We start from the raw sequence: 19,836 nt of genomic DNA, 5'->3' as shown, positions 1-19,836 counted from the left end.
GTGAAGATAATATTTCCAGTAAACTACTGAAAACCTGCTTTGATCAGGTACGCATAGTTTAGCCCACATATTTAATGCCTCTATGTATCAGGATGTTTTCTCAGATTGAGTGAAGCTTGTTATAGTGACGCTACATCACAAAAGATGTCCCACATTCTCAAAAGTCCTCAAGAAAGTGCTGCATTCCAGAATTGTGAGCCACCTCTAGTACTTTGACATTGTCAGTGATAGTTTTGGTTTCTGAAAAGGTATGTCCACATCATGAGATAAAAAAAGTGAAACCAGTTTTGATACTATGTGATCTTTCTAAGGCTTTGACTGTGTAGATCACAAAATACTTTTCATCAAAGCTTGCCACCATGACATCAGAGGGGTAGTGGAAAACTGGCTAAAATTCTACCTCAAAGATAGGTAGCAGAAGGTAGTTCTCCTTGAGAGTAGCAAAGCAGGTGAGGAGGTAGAGTCTACTTTTGCCATTAGGACAATCTCACAGCTTGGAGACATCATTGTCATAAAGTATACTTACTTTTGCTACTTCCACTCTTTCATGTGTCATGGAATTATCGTCTGGAGTAGTTCACCCACACCAAAGAAAATTTTCTTTAGTCCGAATAATGTGCAGAGTACTCCCAAGAGCCTCCTGCAGTAATCTCTTTAAGAAACTTGTATACTTTATACAATTTACAATTATATTTATTCAATTATTTACAAAGATACAAGCATATGGAATAGGTTCCCAGATATGAGCTGCTTGGGGGAACAAAATGGTAAGCACCAAATTCACAGTTTCGAGATACAGCGCATCTAAAGTTTCAATTGATCTGCAAATCTGAATAATTTTTTTTGAACAGTCCTTTTATTCTGTAGTGATTCTAACATCTATCCTTTACTATACAGACATAAATGAAAATCAGAACTGACTAAAACAAATGAAATATACAAAAATTATTACATTACCATATACTATTCCACCCAGTAAAAATAAAAGTTGCACTTCACTTCAATGTGACAGGGAAAATCCATTGTGGACAGGAGGTATGTAATTTAGGAGCGACAGGACGTCAGCAACTTTCTTCTTTTCGATATGTCTTGGCCCATTGTATTTAAGTCAAAGTGTAGGAACTGATCCTTGCCTTCCACGTTTCCTGAAGTTTATTTCATGCCAAATGTCATGACAAAATGTCTCGCTGATGAATAAAGATGATGGATATTCGGAGGTCACCTTCCACCTACATATTTTCCTTAGGTTGACATCATCAACTGTCTTCTTTCTGAACACAAATGCTTCTTTAGAGTGTCGTATTTGATAGAAATCCTCTCTTTTCATATTATATACAGGCCGACTTCTTGTTGATCTCGCACCACTGATCTGGACTGTACACATCTTGTACTTGTCGGCGAACGTAATTTTCAATTGTACTTCAGGAACATAATGGTATGTACATGCACTTACCATTATGTTCGTGAAATGTACTAAAGACAGTATATTTACAAAATAACATACCTCTGAGTCATCTGAATCATTAGGAATGTATTCTGGATCCCTCTCGAAGATATTAGTATCATTGGAAGTATATTTCTCGTCTTCTGCCATGTTCACTGTTGCCATAATCTTAGAGATGTTTTTACTTGCCGCCATTCCCTCTGTCACTTACCATTATGTTTCCGCAACAGACGGACAGTGGCGCTTACCATTAAGCTCCTCCCTGAAATCTGTTTAGTGAATTTGGAACTACTAGTAAGTTTACTGCATTGTGCATCCCACAGGTGGTGTCATTAGCCATCTACCGCAAAATACACGGCGATGGCGCTTACCATTGTGTTCCCCCGAGCAGCTCATATATGGATGGCTCGAAGACTTCTTAAGTAACAGAACCCAGTATGTTATCCTAGACAGTGAGTGTCCCACACACCTTGACTCCTGAACAAAAGCAACAGAATGTGGATGCCTGCTATGAGTTGATTGAAATGCAGAATGTGGACAATTATTTTCTGGAAAAAATCATCATGGGTGATGAGACTTGATGCCATTAATACAAACCTACCAAAAAATGACAGAATACATAAATTCACATGAAGATTAATGCTTTGACAACATAACTGATATTCAAGCCGATGTGATGTGTGAGTTGATCAACATTCTAAATAAGGACTTGTCTGATGGTTTCACATGGTTGTATGAATGTTTGTGTGTTGTACTCAAGTGGAGGGAGACTGTGTAGAACAAATGAAGCATTAAAATCATCATCTTAATGTTTCTCTAGTTCTTAGTAGTCCAGTCTTGAAACTTTTTGTGCTGATTGGGAATGGCCACCATAATAGATCAAATTGAGAAACTGTAATGTTTAAAGTAAGCTCATTTGTTATCATTTCCATTTCTATCTTTAATTCCTTTATCATCTCTTGCTATCACCCTTGCACACACATATTGTTTCTGTCATTTGTGTACCTTATCCTTGGCACCAAATGTTGTGAACTGCATTCCGTTTTTCTCACTGTGTACAAACGTTTGTGTTTAAAATAAGATTTCAGTTGTATGTGTCAGAAGTTACTGTGTAGTATTCATTAGATCTTAACTGAAATGTAGTAAATTGAGAAGAAACAAGTGTTTCTATGGTTTTATTGTGAAATCAGGACAGACTTTTCTTTCATTGTAAAATAAACATTTCCATTTTTTTATGTGTCAAAATATGGTTTCAAAGGGACCAAACGGAAGAAGAGAGAAATTGAGGAAGTAAGTGCGGACTTCGTAGCACAAGCACTTCTTGAACTACAGTCTTATCCTTCTCTATCTCCGTCACACTATCCTCAGCAAGTGGAACCAGAAATATCACTACAGCCAGAACGAACGCCAATAGTACCAACAGCACAGGTAACTACAGATGTTCCTTTCTATAATGTAATGAAAGCTTTGAAGTGTATGTCACAGAGCTTTATCTGGCATTTAGTGTGTTTCTAAGCTTTGTGGACTTGTTGACTTACGGGGATGCAGATGATTCCAAACACTGGAACAGCTAATGGGTAAATACTTGCTATTCCCATAGTCATGTATCCTAGAAGTATAACTTTTAATGCCACTGATCATATAAACCAATCTGATTCTGAACTTTATATAATTATTTGACAAGTATTAGCTTTAGGAAGCACATTCTTCTGAAACATTGGTTTCTGTTAAAGAGCTGAAACATTGGAGACATTGTTTCCTGTTTGTGAATGTAATTAGAGTATGTTTCTTTAAAGGAGTTTACAAAGATTTTCTTCAGTGCAAGTCATTTAACTTTTATAATATGCCTTGTAGTACACCATGCAGGTGCTCTGGCAATCCACTGAATGGATTGTCTAGTTGCTTTATATTTTCCTGTTGTATTTACTATGCAACACCATGAAACACCAAATGTTGTGTTATGAAAGTTGAACCACTGCCAAAGCAATCGAAAATACCAAAGAGCCTAAAGTCAGTTGATTATTCTGCAGGAAATTGTGTGTGTGTGTGTGTGTGTGTGTGTGTGTGTGTGTGTGTGTGTATTGTGGGAGTTTGCATGTACAGATCTGTCAGTTCATTGTGTTTCAGTGTATTCTGACCTTTGTGTGTAGGAATGTGTCATTTGATTTCGGTTCAAGATATTAATATTTCTTTCATTTTTTTATGTCTTAGATTAATCTGAGCTACCAGGATTGCTCAGCAGGCCTCCATAATGTACATCTACACATATAATTCACAAACCACTGTGAAGTGCATAACTGAGGGTACTTACAGTTGGACCACTTATTACATCTTGTTCGTGTCTCATTCGCGTATCGAGTGAGGGAAGAATGTTGTGTTTTGTATGACAGAGGCATGTCACATGTGAGGCTACTGCCGCCTGCTGTGTCTCGTTACTTGTCGTATCGCTCCTGCAGGAACATGAGCGTCGCATGGACAACCATCACGTCACGTGATCCGTATTGCAACATGTAAATCACATATCATATTGCCTCTATTGATGGATGTTCTGTAATGTTTTAGGGTGTTTTATTTAACAGGAAAGAGTCATTTGGTTAGTATGAGACATATATTTAATTGGAAGAGCTTCATTGAGCTGCTGGGCAACCAAGGTTTGTTACTTGCTTATTATCTTTACATTTACTGTAAGAATTTTGCAAAAGGCAATGCACAATAGAGTAGTTGCCTATTCTTCTGAGCAGCACCTATTAATCTGCTTAATTAGATGTGTCAAAGGACTTGATTTCCCTCATCTTGACAGTGTAAATAAATATTAACAGATACATTGATTTGTTTTAAAAATGAGTTATCTCATGACCTTGCAATGTATTCTACCCCGCATAGAATAGAGGAAGGCAACGATAAAAAACTGTAGACATAGATTATGTTTGGGAACTTACCAAAGACTTAACTGTTAAATGAATCATTGCATTATGGAATTGGAGATAAGACATCCCATTTGTTTTATAATTAGGTAGGAAGTGGGTTGGAGTAAATAGATCTACACTACTACATAACAGGAAATGAATTTGAACTCAAATTTAGGTCGTTGGAATGACGGGCGTGGGAGGGGAGATTTGAGGCGCCGTGCAGTAACACTGAGCATTTTTCAAGATACCATACTAATGCTACTTCTTTTTTTGACACACTATGACCTGCCTTCAACTGAAGGGCATAACTTGAAAGCAGTTTAGCTAGCAGGTGTTAAAAGCATATTTTGTTACAGAATGAGGTCAGTAACTGAATAATCTACCAGTTTGTATTCTAGAAAGAAGGAACACCTGCTTTATAGAAGTAATCGAACTCTTACTTTGGAATAAAAACCAGTACATTCATTTTCTCACACACAGTTCTGTATACACCAACAGTTAGCTCTCCTACTATGGTAGCATAACTAATGATAGTAAAGATACCAGACCTCTGGGACTAAGAAGACTAGCTGCTATTGTGGAAAATTCAATGCACAGTGGTCAAAATAATTTGTCATTTCCAGGAGACATTAACACTATTTAACACCACCTCTAGTCTTGCTAATAGCCTCAGTTTGATGAAGAAGAGAGTCCACCTAAGTTTCTTGAGGTATGCCACATCCAGCTGAAACCATTCATTGAAGATACTGTAGAACTACCATTTTGCAGGAATGTTGATTGCTACATTTCCTCTGATGTTCTAAATAGTCGTACGCATTTTCTATGCAATTTAGATAGTATGATTTAGTGGGCAAGTAAAGGTGTGATTGGGTGTTGAGCACTCGTCAGACCAGGAAATTATAGGTGCAGCTATGTGAACATGGCTGCTTTTATCTCAGAATACAGAATTGTCCACAGCAGGCGTTACAAGGACAACACTCTACTATCCTGTAATCCTCCGGGTCTCAGTTTCACTAGCTTTCTGTCCCACACACACCTCCATCCCTGACCCAGGACCCTAACTTTACTCATCTTGCACCCACACTCTCTTCCCTCCAGTCACTCTTCCTCTATTCTCTCCCCTCCCAATCCATTACTCCACGTCATCATCATTGTGCACTGCATGAACTCACTGGAACCACATTCTTATTCTGTGCACTTGATATCTCTCCCTCCCAGCCATCAACCACCTTCCCCAACCCTCCCTCCCACTCCTATCTTCTTTTTCTCCTCTCCCATCAGCCAGATGCAACCCTCACCCTAGTCGAGCTGCAGAATTGCATTTACAACACAGTTTAATTAGCTATGCAATACAGGTAGATATGTGTGTGTGTGTGTGTGTGTGTGTGTGTGTGTGTGTGTGTGTGTGTGTACTCACAAGTTCTCAGTCCCATGTGCCTTTAGATGACTCCATACCTATACTATTCAGTAAGCTGTTCGCTTTACCCGTTGAATTATTTACAAGCCACCAGGGTGTTCCATTCCATATTAATTAGTTATTCATATTCATCATACGTTGTGTCTGTAGTTTGTAGTTAGTTGTCATTTATATCACATTTTCAAAACCCCGTAATTGTGTCCCATTGCAATGCATAAGTTTGAAATTTGGCTCAAAGATGCCTACAATTAGCTGTAAGGTGGTTTAATGGTGTCACAGTGGCACCAACATTCAACTCAATTCTGCCCATGCCACCATGCACATACCACATCATGGGAAGGTTGTCACACCCCCTCTTACCCACATTTTACCACTCGTTTTGTCACCTCAGCAATGGAGGTCAGAACTGTGACACCCAGCAGTGGAAATACACGGTCTTCTTATGGGTGGCTGAGGAAAAATTTCAGACACGGCCTCTTGGAATCAACAGCAAAAGGCCACGGGACATTTAGTATGTCAATGAAAACACCTCTTTCCATAGATCGTTGATTCCCACACATTTTGCAGTTGCAAACGACATTTTGCAGTGGAATAAGTGAGAACACAATGTCCTTGCCAATGTTCGATTCTGCTGCCACCTGCAGGAAGTTTCAATGCTGCTTTGAGGACATTGTGCATTAAAACCCCACTGAATGTGATGTGACCACATTGAAGTGAAGTGCAACTTTATTTTTACTGGGTGGAACCTCTAGAGACTGTTGAAAACCATTCAATGAAATTGGAATGTGACTGAAACAGAAATATATTTTTATGCTTTTTCATTCCTCCTTTTTCACGCCCTACTATAGTGAGATCATGTGTTGGTGTAACATTAAGATGTGTGTGAATAAAATGGCAGAGGGTTCCTCAGTGCCACCCATGCAACTTAGTTAAACACCTGTCAGGAACTTGGACACACATTCTGCCTTGCAGCTGCTCTAGCACCTGAAGGCAGGAAAACACCACCTGACTGATGCTGAAGGGGTTGCCTAACCCTCAGGCATTAGAGCAGCCATGAGGCTGAATGTGTGTCAAAGTTTCTGACAGATACATTTGTAATATGCTCAACTAAGGTGCATCAGTGGCACGGAGGGTGTTGCCAAGCTAGGGGTGGGGCTTCGAGGGCTCTTTGCCATTTTATTCATGCACACCATGATGTTTCTCTCCCCTGTGACACACCATAGGAGGGCACAAAAAAAGGAAGGATGAAAAAGCATATGAACCCTTTGTTGCTTCAGATCACATTCATATTTCGTTGAATGGTTTTTAATGGTCCATAGTGATCCCAAGCTGTACAGCAGAGCAAAAATTGTGGTTGCACTACACTCCAAAGGGGTCAGATCACATTCAAGGGGGTTGCAGCCCAGTGATGTCCTTAAAATAAGGTTGAAATGCCCAGGGGGTGGCAACAGTGTCTAATTTTTTGAGGAATGTCATCCTGTTGCTCATTGCACTGTGAACTGTCGCTTTTGACTGCAAAATGTGTGAGAATACCTGAAGTGAAGGGGTGATTTCACTGATGCACTCTATGCCACCATCTGAGGCCTTTCCCTGGTGATTCTGAGTGGTGGTGTGTCTCAAATTTTTCCTTGGCCACCCATGAGGAAACTGTATGACATCAACTCTGGTTGTCACAGTTCTAACCTCCATTGCTGAGTCATCAACAAAAGTGATGAAATGTGGGTAAGAGGAGGTGTGATGACCTTCCTGTGCTGTGACATGTGCATGGTTGCACTAGGCAGAATTGTGGTGAAATTTAGTGTAAATGAGACATTATTAACCCATATTATAGCTCTCATGAACTTCTGAGATGTGCCCTTTTTTTTGCATTTGTTAAGGAGACCTTATTGTTTGAAGCGTCACCGAGACCGAGGGTGACGTTGCGGGGTGCCACGCTTTTGCACCATTACAGAGGATGATTGTAGGCTTCTTTGAGCCAAATTTCAGTGTTGGAGTGAGGGACAATTATAGGGTTTCTAAATATTACCAGAGCTTTTCTCCAGTCATCAGGAATTTTGCAGTGTTACCAGTGCATATTAAATAAGTGCAACACTCCTATTTCAGTAGTTCTGTTTTTATTATATGCAAAGCACATGCATTTCAGTTTTCCATGGTCTTAAGTTTATTTTATAGTTTTGTTGAATCTGTTTCTTCCAAAATGTTGTTATCAAACTATAACATTTCATAATACTCAATTCAATGGACCACCAGTATTAAATTTAGGTTTAACTGTTTCCTTTTCTTCTTCTTTGAAGTGATTCATTATTTTATGTGTTGCTGTTTATTGTTTACATACATCATTCTCTATTAGACTAAAAATTTGTCCCATGACTCCTCATGTATGATTCGTATAATATATTTTGAAAAATTCTGTTTTTGATTATATAGTAAACAAATGCAGTAAACAAATGAGGACATATTCCTCTGTTATTGTCCACGGAGCGAGCTCTTGTGATCTGTGGCACTCCACTGTATAATGAGTAACATTCTAAGTTCATTGCTCCTTTGAGCTTCTTTTTACTTAATGTCAATTCTTTTCCTTCTTCACATTTCTGCATAGTTTTGTTGCTTACGAGGAGAGGGAGCCAGCACTCCATGTAGCCAAATTTAAGGTTTCAGAAATATCAAGATACACATCCTTGTTTAATCTTGGCCTATTACCAATGGATCAGTCCAGTTTATTTTTCGTTTGTGACTTCTGATAATATGAAATATTGAGAGAACATCACCAGTGTCCTTTAAAGGGTAAGTCTACTACCTTGAGCCCCCAGTTTTGTCCAAGGTGTCTTTTTGGGAACCTGCTTCCTTGACTCTTCAGCACATAGTACTGTTGAGACATTATTCTTTTCTGTTGTTATGATTTTTGGCCTATTTTCCCTTAGTGAGTGCTAGTTTTCCCTTAGTGGGTGCTACCATGTGGAACCAGATGGACCCAGTTCTATGTTTAGTATTTTTAAATGATGCTGGTGCTTCTCATCCTATGCCTTCCTCATCTCTTGTGTAATGGGGTCCCAGCTTTGGACCTGCAGTGGCTCAGTTTTTCTCCTGAATATCCTGTATTTGACACTGTGTTTGCTTGTTCTTTTCACACCAGATGGTAATTCTCTACCTAGAAAGTCCCAGAGTCTTCATAGCTGCTCTGAAGAAGCTGCAAATGTTTCTAGTCATATGACCATTCTTTCATTATTTTTATTTAATTAAGAAGGAACATTTTTTCCCCAAATCAAAGCTGTGAAGACAGCTTTAGCATCTCAAGTACTGTCCCATGACTCCTCATGTACAATTTGTGTAATATATTTTGTAAAATTCCATTTTTGCATATACAGGTTATTAAAAAAAAGTATTCCATGTTTCGAGAGGCGGTAGTATGTACCAAAACAACACAAAAATTGCCAGTAAACATGGGCTCCAGAATGCATATGTTAAGAGATTTGAGCACTTGTTTATCTTGATTACTGTGAAACATGTTTTCTACTGCAAGCTCTTTGTTATTACGAACAACCTATAGAATGCAGTAAACAAATGAGGACACATTCCTCTGTTATTGTCCATGGATACAGGATGCAATAAACATCTGTTAATGTTATCTGGGTCTTATATGACTTTACAAGTGAGTACTGTTTGTGTGCTCTCTTTTATATTCTGGAGTGTACAATCTGCTTATTTTGCTGATGTACACCAATTTTGTCATATGGATGAAGAATACTATGATAAATCTTCCTGTTTTGATTCTAATTCAACAAGTAATTTATTTTCTGATAAGAGAAGGCGTTCAGTGCCTACCGTGGTGGCAGTGTTATAGTGGGGAAATGTTTATTTTTACTTTCTTGGCTCTTGCTGTTAAAGACTGTCTATCAAGTCGATTCAGCTAGACCCATTCACCAACATGTTAAGATTTTGTGACATAATTGGTTGCATTGGTCCCATAGTCCTTATCACAAATTTACATAATTGATTGCTGCATATCTGGTGTCCCATTTGGTTTGTGCTACCTCTGATGTCTATGTTACTTTTGTCTTTTCAAAAGCTGTTAGAGCACCTATGACTATAGGTTCTACAAGGAGTAACTAAAAGTGCTATAAGAAATACTAAGCAAAGTAGGTAAATATTTTTGCCTTGCAATACCACCTGTAAATTAATTATAGAGTATCTAAGCAGTCAACAACATGGAGGAGTTTACTGTTAAAATTCTGAGAGTATATGTTCCAAGAAGATTTGGACATAATATAACTTCCTCCCACATACGTGTCACGAAATGACGACAATGATGAGAAAATCTAACAAATTAGAGCTCGTACAGAGACTTATTGACAACCATTCTTCCCACAGGCCGTTTGAAAATGGAACAGGAAAGAGGGCAATGATTGAGGTACCAGAAACGTACTCCACCACACACACCCAAAGGTGGATTGAGGAGTGTGAATGAAGATCTACAAGTAGGATATCTGTAATCCTTTATGTTTATCCATGTCCTTCAGAACATCAGTGTGTTCTGTCATCATGGGTATTTCATTCACAAATGCTTAGCAGTCTATTACCAATCGGTTCTATTTAGTGCCGGTGCCCAATGATTTTAAACAGAACCCTTGTTTTTTTAACATCCTGTGCCATTTGCCATTCCTTCTTTTTTGCATCGCTATGCCCAAATAGGGGAAGTAATTTCACATATTTAAGGGGAGGTTTACTATCTTTTGGTTAAAAAATTTGATTTTTTTAAAATTGTATTTTTGGATCCATCAAAGTGTTTAGAATCCACCCCTGAAACGGGTTGTCTGAATACGGAACGGAAATGTTTGTTATTCACAGTTGAACAGAAAAATGCACCTGCATGAAATTGGCCTTTTCCTCCACCAGTTGTTTTCTTTTGGGGGACGAATTTTTGTACTGGTGCTTGGGAGGAAACACACAAAATTCCATGTGTGTTTGGAAATTAGCCCCCAAGCATTTGCATTCTGTTGCGAAGACTGTGGAGATTGCGACTTTTTTGGCAGTGAGCAGCTTCAACGAAGGGTATTCAGCAATTATGAAGACCATGACAATGATGGACGTCATCCTGGGACTCTATTCAACACAGTTTGCCAAGCATTCGGATGACAACCGGATTCAAGTGGCCGAAAACCGCTTGTTACCGGCCGTATGAAAGGCTCTGGAGCAGCGCAGGATGGATCAGATCAAGCAGAACGCCCTCTGTGAGTAAGAGGAAGGATTAGTTTATGGACCCGGAATAGCTTATTGAATGTAAGTTGCATAATATTGCATTTATATTTAGTCAAAACTTCTAACGCGTTTTTCTTGAAATGATTTTTTTTTATCCTGCGGTATAGTAACTTCAAATCTACTAAACCGATTGTCATGATTCTTTGTTTCTGACGAAGCTAACTAAATTGTCTAGGAGTTTTACCACTTTTATTCCGATCCATCAACTATAAATATTTTTACTTGGCCAACAAAGTCGAAAAATCGATGAAAAAAACCCTTTTTTTTTAAATGGGCGCCATTTTGTTTCCTGTGGTCCAAATAACTTAAACGAGGTACAACGCCAAAAGAATTTTATATACTCCGCTAACATCAACTCAATTTTTATTCCAGACGAGCCGGCTGATCTGTGGCGTACCGCGTGTGGAGCTCTACATCGAAATTTTGTTTCGTTCCAACAGCACTTCTGCCTTTGCTCTTCGACATTTCCAGTTGAAAAAATTCTAGTTTGTAGAGGATATATCAATAAACATTTTGACCAAATTTGACACTAATATCTATCACACATCCCGAGACAAAAATTCTCAAAGAACATGCTTTTTTCGGGCCAAAGATAGTAATCCTCCCCTTAACTGATGACTTTGTTCTCTTCTGTTCCCAAACCCTCTCCATCTTCTTTCGTTCTTCTGTCCAGATTCTGATGGGTCTCGATTTGTTTGCATATTGATAATTCTTAACGAATACAGATCTATCCAGTACTGTATCACCTATGATGCCAAGTTACTAAAGATCTCTTGCGTTTCAAGCAACAGAGGTTCTTAATTCTCATTGTGATAACAATACTGAGAATTCCATTAGTCAGCCTGGTACAATTAATTCTGTGAATGTGACAGAAAAATTGTAATCATTTCTTCCTGAAAATGTTGGGGATTTTTTCAGTATGGTATTATAATTCATGAGATTTCTTTTTCATTCAGATTCTACATATTCAGACTGGACCAAATTCTTCCCTTAGAATTTTTCTATCTTTCTTTTTTGTGTGTCTTGATTAGTGATCTGTCTCCAATTAACTAGGGTAGGGGGTGCATATACTGCTTGTGGTTTGATTATTGTGTTTTAACGTATTAGTTTTTCCTTGATGATGATACTGATTTTTATTATATCTGTTCCATGTGCTTCTGTAGGCTTCTGTAATTTTAGAGAGTAACACTCTGTCTGCTTGTGATTTAACCCTGATGGTTTGATGATTTGCTCCTGGTATCTGAATTTAAGAGGCTACTTTGCTGCATTGGTTTACATAGGTTGTCCATTATTATTTTAATTATGGAATTTCATTGTTGAACATTGTATTTTTCTTTGAAAATAATTCTGGATCTATTATGCTATCTTTACTGATCTTATGTCACTAGCACACAGATCCATCTGAATAAAAATTAAATAAACAAATAAAACCTATCAGTCTATCTTTTTAGACGCAAATGCTATACGAACCAGGCTAAAACTGTGACAGTTTGACTCTAGGAACACTTTGAAGAAATCACATATCTTGACTGGACTACAATGAAAATCTTTGGGACAGATGGAGACAAGGCTGACAACATCCATGCAAAATGGCTGACCTAAATAAATTTTTTATGAATGGTGTCTCTTACAAAAGTAACTTTTCCTAGGCCATTCTGTAAAAAAAAATTATATGTGTTATCAAAGTTGTTAGGAAGGTTACTATGCTATAATCAAAGTGTGGTGGCTCACTGGACTACCACCTAGGCATCAGGCAGCTGGTAGGTGGAGTCAGGGCAGATGAGTGACAGCGCATGGTGACTGCGTGGGTGCATTCAGTGGCACCTCCCACACGCATCTTTGTAGGCAACCGCCACACGGTGCTCACTCTCATTCAGCTCTGGCTCTGTGTACAATTCATTTCATCACTGAACTGTTTGTAACTGTTCTTGCCTTGTGGCATGCTGAACATAGTACTCATTCAACCTTATACTAATGATAAAAAAATCCACTTGTTCCAGCAGTGACGGTGTGATTTTATGTTGTGAGTTGCAACATTATCGGCAATTATTGTGAGCATTTTTCATATTTGTTTTGCAACTAATGGACCCTGCGCCTCAGGGTACCTTGCTTGGTGTGTTGATGGAAGTCATGCTCCAAAAATTTCTTCAACAGCAGTTAGAGGGACAGAAATGGCTGTAAGCCTTGCAGTAAGAGACACAAATGGCAAGAGGCCTTGTCCAAACTACTCTCTTGGGAGTCAGCTGCGAATTCATTACTGCTCTCACCATACGACCACCCAGTGGAACAGTGGGAGGCATATGAGAAATGCCTCCAACAGCATTTTGCTGTGTTCCAGGCAATGGACCCAGCTGTAGTCAAATCCCTTTTTCTGTGCAAATTGACCCCTCTCACGGAAGCAGCGCACATGACCTTTGATAAATTTGTGTTCCTTGTTATGTACCAATTTTTGCCACCACTGCCATGTCATTGCATTCCATGTGGAGTTTTGTCAGTGTTGTAAACAATCTAACCAACCATATTGCGCCTCGACAGCTGAACTGCAGGGCTCAGTAGGAAATGCCGTTTTGTGATTCCTGTACATAAGGAATTGTATGCTGAAATCATGGTTTGGAACACAGTTATTTGGGGGGCTCCGAATAAGGAAGTGCATCAGAAAGCTCTACAATTTGAAGACCCTTCTTTGGACATTCTACAGTTAGCCCAAGGCACGAGCCATTGGTCAGATTTTGGAGGCAAGGTGGTGACCATCGCTTCAAACCTGGAAGAGGAATTTGACCTAGCAAACCATAAAGAGCAAACACTGCTGCCCTCTGGCTCAGTCTCTTAAAAAAGGAAAGCAGTCTAGACTCCCCAACTGGCACTTGTTTCTGTCATGCCAAAAATGTTTTTGAAAACATGTCAGAGATGACTGCCTGCTAAGTGGGTACAGTGCAAGGCATTCTGGAAGGAAGGACATCTCACGTCAGTCTGTCATGCTCGACATAAACAACATGCACCATGTCAGAACTGACTGAGCATTAATGTGATTTTGTCAGAATCCTCCAACCTAGGCATGTCCCCTCAGAAACTACTCATGACAGTCACTCTTTAAGATAAACAAGTTCAGCTACAGGTCGATATGGGCACCTATGCACCTCTGTTAAAGTTTCAAACATACCTCCAGCTGGGAGCACCTCCCCTGCAATCCACAGCTCACTGCTTGGTGGTATATAACAACCAAAACAACACACTTGAAGGACAAATCATGATCGTGCAATCATACAAACAGGTCATATGCCACCTCACCTTACTTGTGGTTCACAACATGGATACAGAGAATCTTTTCAGCCTCGAGGCTTTTTCAGCTTTTGGATTTGTCATCAAGGACTCCACCGACCTAGTCTCGGAATGAATGCTGTTTCAAGAATTGGACGACTTCAGAGATTGATGCGTATTCCATTCTGAAAATGTATGAACTTTTCTCTGCACTTGAGGGGGTTGGGAGTGGGGGAGGGGCAGAATTATTGTACTAAGATATGCACCTCTTCTTCCAAAGCAAATCGATGACCACAAATGTCTTTCTTTAGGGCAGCAAATGCATGGACATGGAACTTTATGGAGGATGTGTAAGGGCTTTCCAATGAAACTTCTACAGTGGGTCCACATGTTACCAAAGTTGTTTCAACTACATCGCAAAAGTTTCATTGGGGAGCCCTTACACGTCCTCCATACAGCACCAATCTCTCCCCATGTGATTTCCAAATTTTTTTGTGCCCTGAAGAAAGTCACTCAGACATTCATGACAGTTGATTTGCTTTGGACAAAGAGGTGCACACCTGGATTCAATCATGGCTCCATAAACAACTGCAAACATTTTCTATGGAGGCACTTACCATCTTGTCTCATAGTGGGATAAAAGTATTAACAATTATGGCAATTTGTTTCCATTTTGTTTTGTTTCCATTTGACTGCTCCTTATAAAAAACTGAGTAATGCACAATGTACCTCCTTAATGTACTTTTTATGTTTCTGGTATGATTAAGTGCATATTGGATAATACAGTAGGCCAGAGTGTAATTCAGAAGTCGATTTCAGTTAAATTTATTTTTCTTATGCTAAATTTTTAATAATGTATTTTCAGGACATTACATATTTTCTTACATATTATACAGATTTTCATTTCATAAATATGTAATATTTTATGTGTTGTTATTACAAAACGTTTTTGTTTAGTAGTAGTAGTAGTAAAATTCTGAAGGTGGCAGGGGTAAAATACAGGGAGTGAAAGGCTATTTACAATTTGTACAGAAAACAGATGGCAGTTATAAAAGTTGAGGGGTATGAAAGGGAAGCAGTGGTTGGGAAGGGAGTGAGACAGGGTTGTAGCCTATCCCCGATGTTATTCAATCTGTATATTGAGCAAGCAATAAAGGAAACGAAAGAAAAGTTCGGAGTATGTGTTAAAATCCATGGAGAAGAAATAAAAACTTTGAGGTTCGCCGATGACATTGTAATTCTGTGAGAGACAGCAAAGAACTTGGAAGAGCAGTTGAACGGAATGGACAGTGGCTTGAAAGGAGGGTATAAGATGAAAATCAACAAAAGCAAAACGAGGATAATGGAATGTAGTTGAATTAAGTCGGGTGATGCTGAGGGAATTAGATTAGGAAATGAGACACTTAAAGTAGTAAAGGAGTTTTGCTATTTGAGGAGCAAAATAACTGATGATGGTCGAAGTAGAGAGGATGTAAAATGTATACTGGCAATGGCAAGGAAAGCGTTTCTGAAGAAGAAAAATTTGTTAACATTGAGTATAGATTTAAATGTCAGGGAGTCGTTTCTTAAAGTTTTTGTATGGAGTGTAGCCATGTATGGAAGTGAATCTTGGACGGTAAATAGTTTAGACAAGAAGAGAATAGAAGCTTTCGAAATGTGGTGCTACAGAAGAATGCTGAAGATTAGATGGCTAGATCACATAACTAATGAGGAGGTATTGAATAGAATTGGGGAGAAGAAGAGCTTGTGGCACAACTTGACTAGAAGAAGGGATCGGTTGGTAGGACATGTTCTGAGACATCGAGGGATCAACAATTTAGTATTGGAGGGCAGTGTGGAGGGTAAAAATCGTATAGGGAGACCAAGAGATGAATACACTAAGCAGATTCAGAAGGATGTAGGCTGCAGTAGGTACTGGGAGATGAAGAAGCTTGCACAGGATAGAGTAGCATGGAGAGCTGCATCAAACCAGTCTCAGGACTGAAGACCACAACAACAACAGTAGAAAGTCAGCTTCACATAAGATATCATTCAACTTTCAATTCCATTTTTAACCATCTTTGGTGTAAACAAAAATAGATACTTCACATGGTCTAGCACTTACAAAATTCATGTAATTTCTAGAGTAAAATCAAATTAGAAACTCCATTTCCATCTCCTGGGGAAGAAAGAAACAGCATGGGTTTTGCAAGAAGTCAGATTCATTCTTTAATAATATTTGTAGAAGTTACAGGTATAATTGCTGCAGACATATTAAGTAAATCACACTATGTATTGAAAGAATTCTCTACTCTTCTCATGTTTTTTCTGTTGGTTTTTGACCCGTTTCCTTTGAAACTATACTTTCTTAAAGCTTTGTGTGCACTCCTAGCTCTTGATTTCGTGCTTAATTGTTTGGGAGCTATGTATTAGTTCAGCTTGTTTCTACTTCACTAATCTTACAATCTCACTCTCAGCAGACGACAAATCTGTTGCTTTCTGGTTCCAACATGTACAAATAGGTGTTTGTCCTTTTAAATGAGGCATAACATGAGCTTCTCATAAACAGTGTGAATGACATACACTGTCCATAATATTTCCTTATACACAGAATGTAGATGATATTACTTCTACCTACTTTGTGCAAGCGTGCTGAAATGGTAATCATTTCCATATCCAACCATGATGTGTATTTCATGTCAGTTTGATGTGTGTTGCGTACCACATTCAGAATGTTGTAATTTTAGTGACCAGCAGGGTATTTATCAGTCCATAACCTTCTGTTACTTGTGTGTTTAAAAACACTGACAAGTTACTGCACCATCAAAACAGTACCAGAAAATCAATAATTTTCCTAGTTACGAGTCACAGTTATGTATAATTGTCTAACTGATAAATCATTCAGCATTCGACTGGTACTTTATTTCCTTTTGTGAACTACTGCAGTTTCAGCTTAGTAGTGATTTTCAAGTGATTCATTACTATCCTTTCAAAATTAGTTAAATTGTAAGCCATAAAACACATCAAGAACACAGGACTCTAACTTCAGTGCGACCTGTATGGTGTCTCAGGTCTCCAAAGTCAACATCAATCCAACTTTCACATCTGGTAAAGTTACACACATCTCATTGCTGACACAGGACTTTGATACCATGTTTTTCACACTTACTCATGTGCACTGTTATGTGATGCGCATGAAAAATAGAGTTTTTATTTTTGTTAAATTCTAATTCTTCTACACTTGTTGCAGACCCAGGAAAAGGCTATATTAATGAGCCTTGTGCATGAAGATGATGATGAAATTATACAGAAATTAGACAAAATATTTGCCCAGCAAGAAGCTACAGAAGAGGAACAGAGGTAATAGTTTCCAGGATAATCTGAGAATATAGATTGTATACAGTCTCTGCACATTCTCTACATTTCTCATGTATATTTTTTTTTTATAAATATCAGATGAGAAAGATTTAGGAGGGAATAAATGATTTTTACAGTCTGGAACTTGTTTGACCAGTAACTTTTTTTAAAAAAAAATAGTGTCTCACAGAGAAACTGTGTAGTAGCACAAAACCACTGGAAGAAATATGATCGCCGGCCGGAGTGGCCGAGCGGTTCTAGACGCTACAGTCTGGAACCGCGCGACCGCTATGGTCGCAGGTTCGAATCCTGCCTCTGGCATGGATGTGTGTGATGTCCTTAGGTTAGTTAGGTTTAAGTAGTTCTAAGCTCTAGGGGACTGATGACCTCAGAAGATAAGTCCCATAGTGCTCAGAGCCATTTGAACCATTTGAACAAATAGGATCATGGAGGGGCTGTGATTGAGACATTGGGCAATCATATTCTGATTTAGTTGACCTAAACTACTTCAAGGCAGTGTCCAGATGCTTCCATAATCATTAAATGTTCATTTGAGCTAGTGCTTGATTGATTAGTCACAGAGAGTACGAGTGCATTAATCTCGAAATTTTGTTCCATTTTTCCTTTAAGCTTTGGAAAGATAATGAAAAATAGGCAACAAGAGAGTCCCATAAGTGATATTCATAATTTTTTTTCCAAAAATCATGTATTAATCAAACTCCGCCACTTGTCTTCACTACATTTCATGTTATTAGTTCCACTGAACACTTGTGGAATCTATTGTTGAGTACTGCTTGAATATTGTGGAACCCAACAGGTGAGATTAAAGGAAGACATCAACACCATTTAAAGAGGCATGCTGTGAGATTTGTTATCAGTAGTTTCAATCAACACAAGTGTGCTATGGATATGCTCAATGAGCTCATATGGGACTCTGTGGATGGAAGGTGTTCTTTTCATCAAACACTATTTAGGAAGTTTATCCCTTTCCACACCAGCCTACACAATTCTGTGGGTTTGGTTTTATTTTTGTTTGCCGACATGTTTTCCCAGACATGCTTCCAACTGGCCTGAAGTGGTAGTGGAAGTCTCATGATACACACTTTGCTTATTTTTGTTTCAGGTCAGAGCCAATAGATGGGAGACGGTATGTTCAAACTGTATAGAGTCAAATGCATCATGTATTTGTCAGATTAGTAGCTAATATTTTCTGTTATTTACATTCTTTTAACCTGTAGTTGCAGGCGTGTGTTTGATATTATATATACAGTGAACAGCTGATGATAAAAATCATAATCTAATGTTCTTGTGTAACATGAGTCTCTACTGATCATGTGCTTACAAACTGATTTTGCTCGTTTTACTTCTCGCTTTCATACAATAATAAGTCCTGATGTACATTAGTGGTTTGTATATACGGGTTTAACAAACAGTCAGATTCATTCTCTGTTGGAGGATTTGAACCTGAGTGGAATGTCGTCAGACAAAAATCAAGAGTTTGCTTCCTCTTCAACAAAAAAATTGTACAATTTGAAGATGAAAGTAATGATGATTTCATCTCTGATGAAATGTGTGAGGTACAGAACACCACAAATTGTCTAGAAACAAAATCCAGACCAGTGATCTATCGAGAAACAAATTTTACATGCACAGACACCACAAATATATTACATTTTTGTGTAGATCACTAGCAGATAAGTGTGATTTGAATTATCCACTCCACTTCTCATTTACAGCCTATCTTAGCATCATGCTCTTTATTTCAGAAAGCTTTGTCAGTTCAGAGTCCTGCTCAGTATTTCTCTGAATATTTCAGTGAAACGTTCTTTGAAGTTGTTGCAAAGGGCACAGACATGTACTGCTTGGCAAAGAAGGGCAACTCATTAGATGCAACAGCTGGAAAAATTAAACTCTTTTTGGAAATTAATTTAATTATGTGTTGCATAAGATATCCTAGGCTACCCATGCACTGGCAAAAGTTTATTTCTTTTGGTGTAATTAGTGACAGTATGTCTGGAGACGACTTCCTAGCCCTGAGATACAACATATATTTTGTAGGACTGTAGCACCACTTCAGGAGGCCCAAATGAATAGACTGAAAAATTCAGCCAGTAACTGACACAGTAAGAAAGAGAGACCACTCTTTGCCCTGCACCATCAATTATTACATTGTACATGAGCAATTGATACAATTTACAGGTCGCATTTGAGGCCAA

At 38.5% G+C, this 19,836-nt stretch overlaps 1 protein-coding gene across 1 annotated transcript in view; it reads left to right on the top strand.

Moving 5' to 3' along the window:
* LOC126184692 (uncharacterized) overlaps positions 1–19,836 on the top strand; it is a 331,999-nt gene that overhangs the window by 57,365 nt on the left and 254,798 nt on the right. Inside the window, exons 6-7 of the mRNA XM_049927189.1 lie at positions 2,703–2,872; positions 17,514–17,623. Coding sequence (XP_049783146.1) covers positions 2,703–2,872; positions 17,514–17,623 — 280 coding nt within the window. The remainder of the gene's footprint in view (positions 1–2,702; positions 2,873–17,513; positions 17,624–19,836) is intronic.

Source organism: Schistocerca cancellata, chromosome 4, assembly GCF_023864275.1.
Source record: "Schistocerca cancellata isolate TAMUIC-IGC-003103 chromosome 4, iqSchCanc2.1, whole genome shotgun sequence".
Taxonomy (NCBI): Eukaryota; Metazoa; Arthropoda; class Insecta; order Orthoptera; family Acrididae; genus Schistocerca; species Schistocerca cancellata.
The sequence above is the reverse complement of the archived record's forward strand: the minus strand, read 5'-3'. Positions and strand labels throughout refer to the sequence as shown.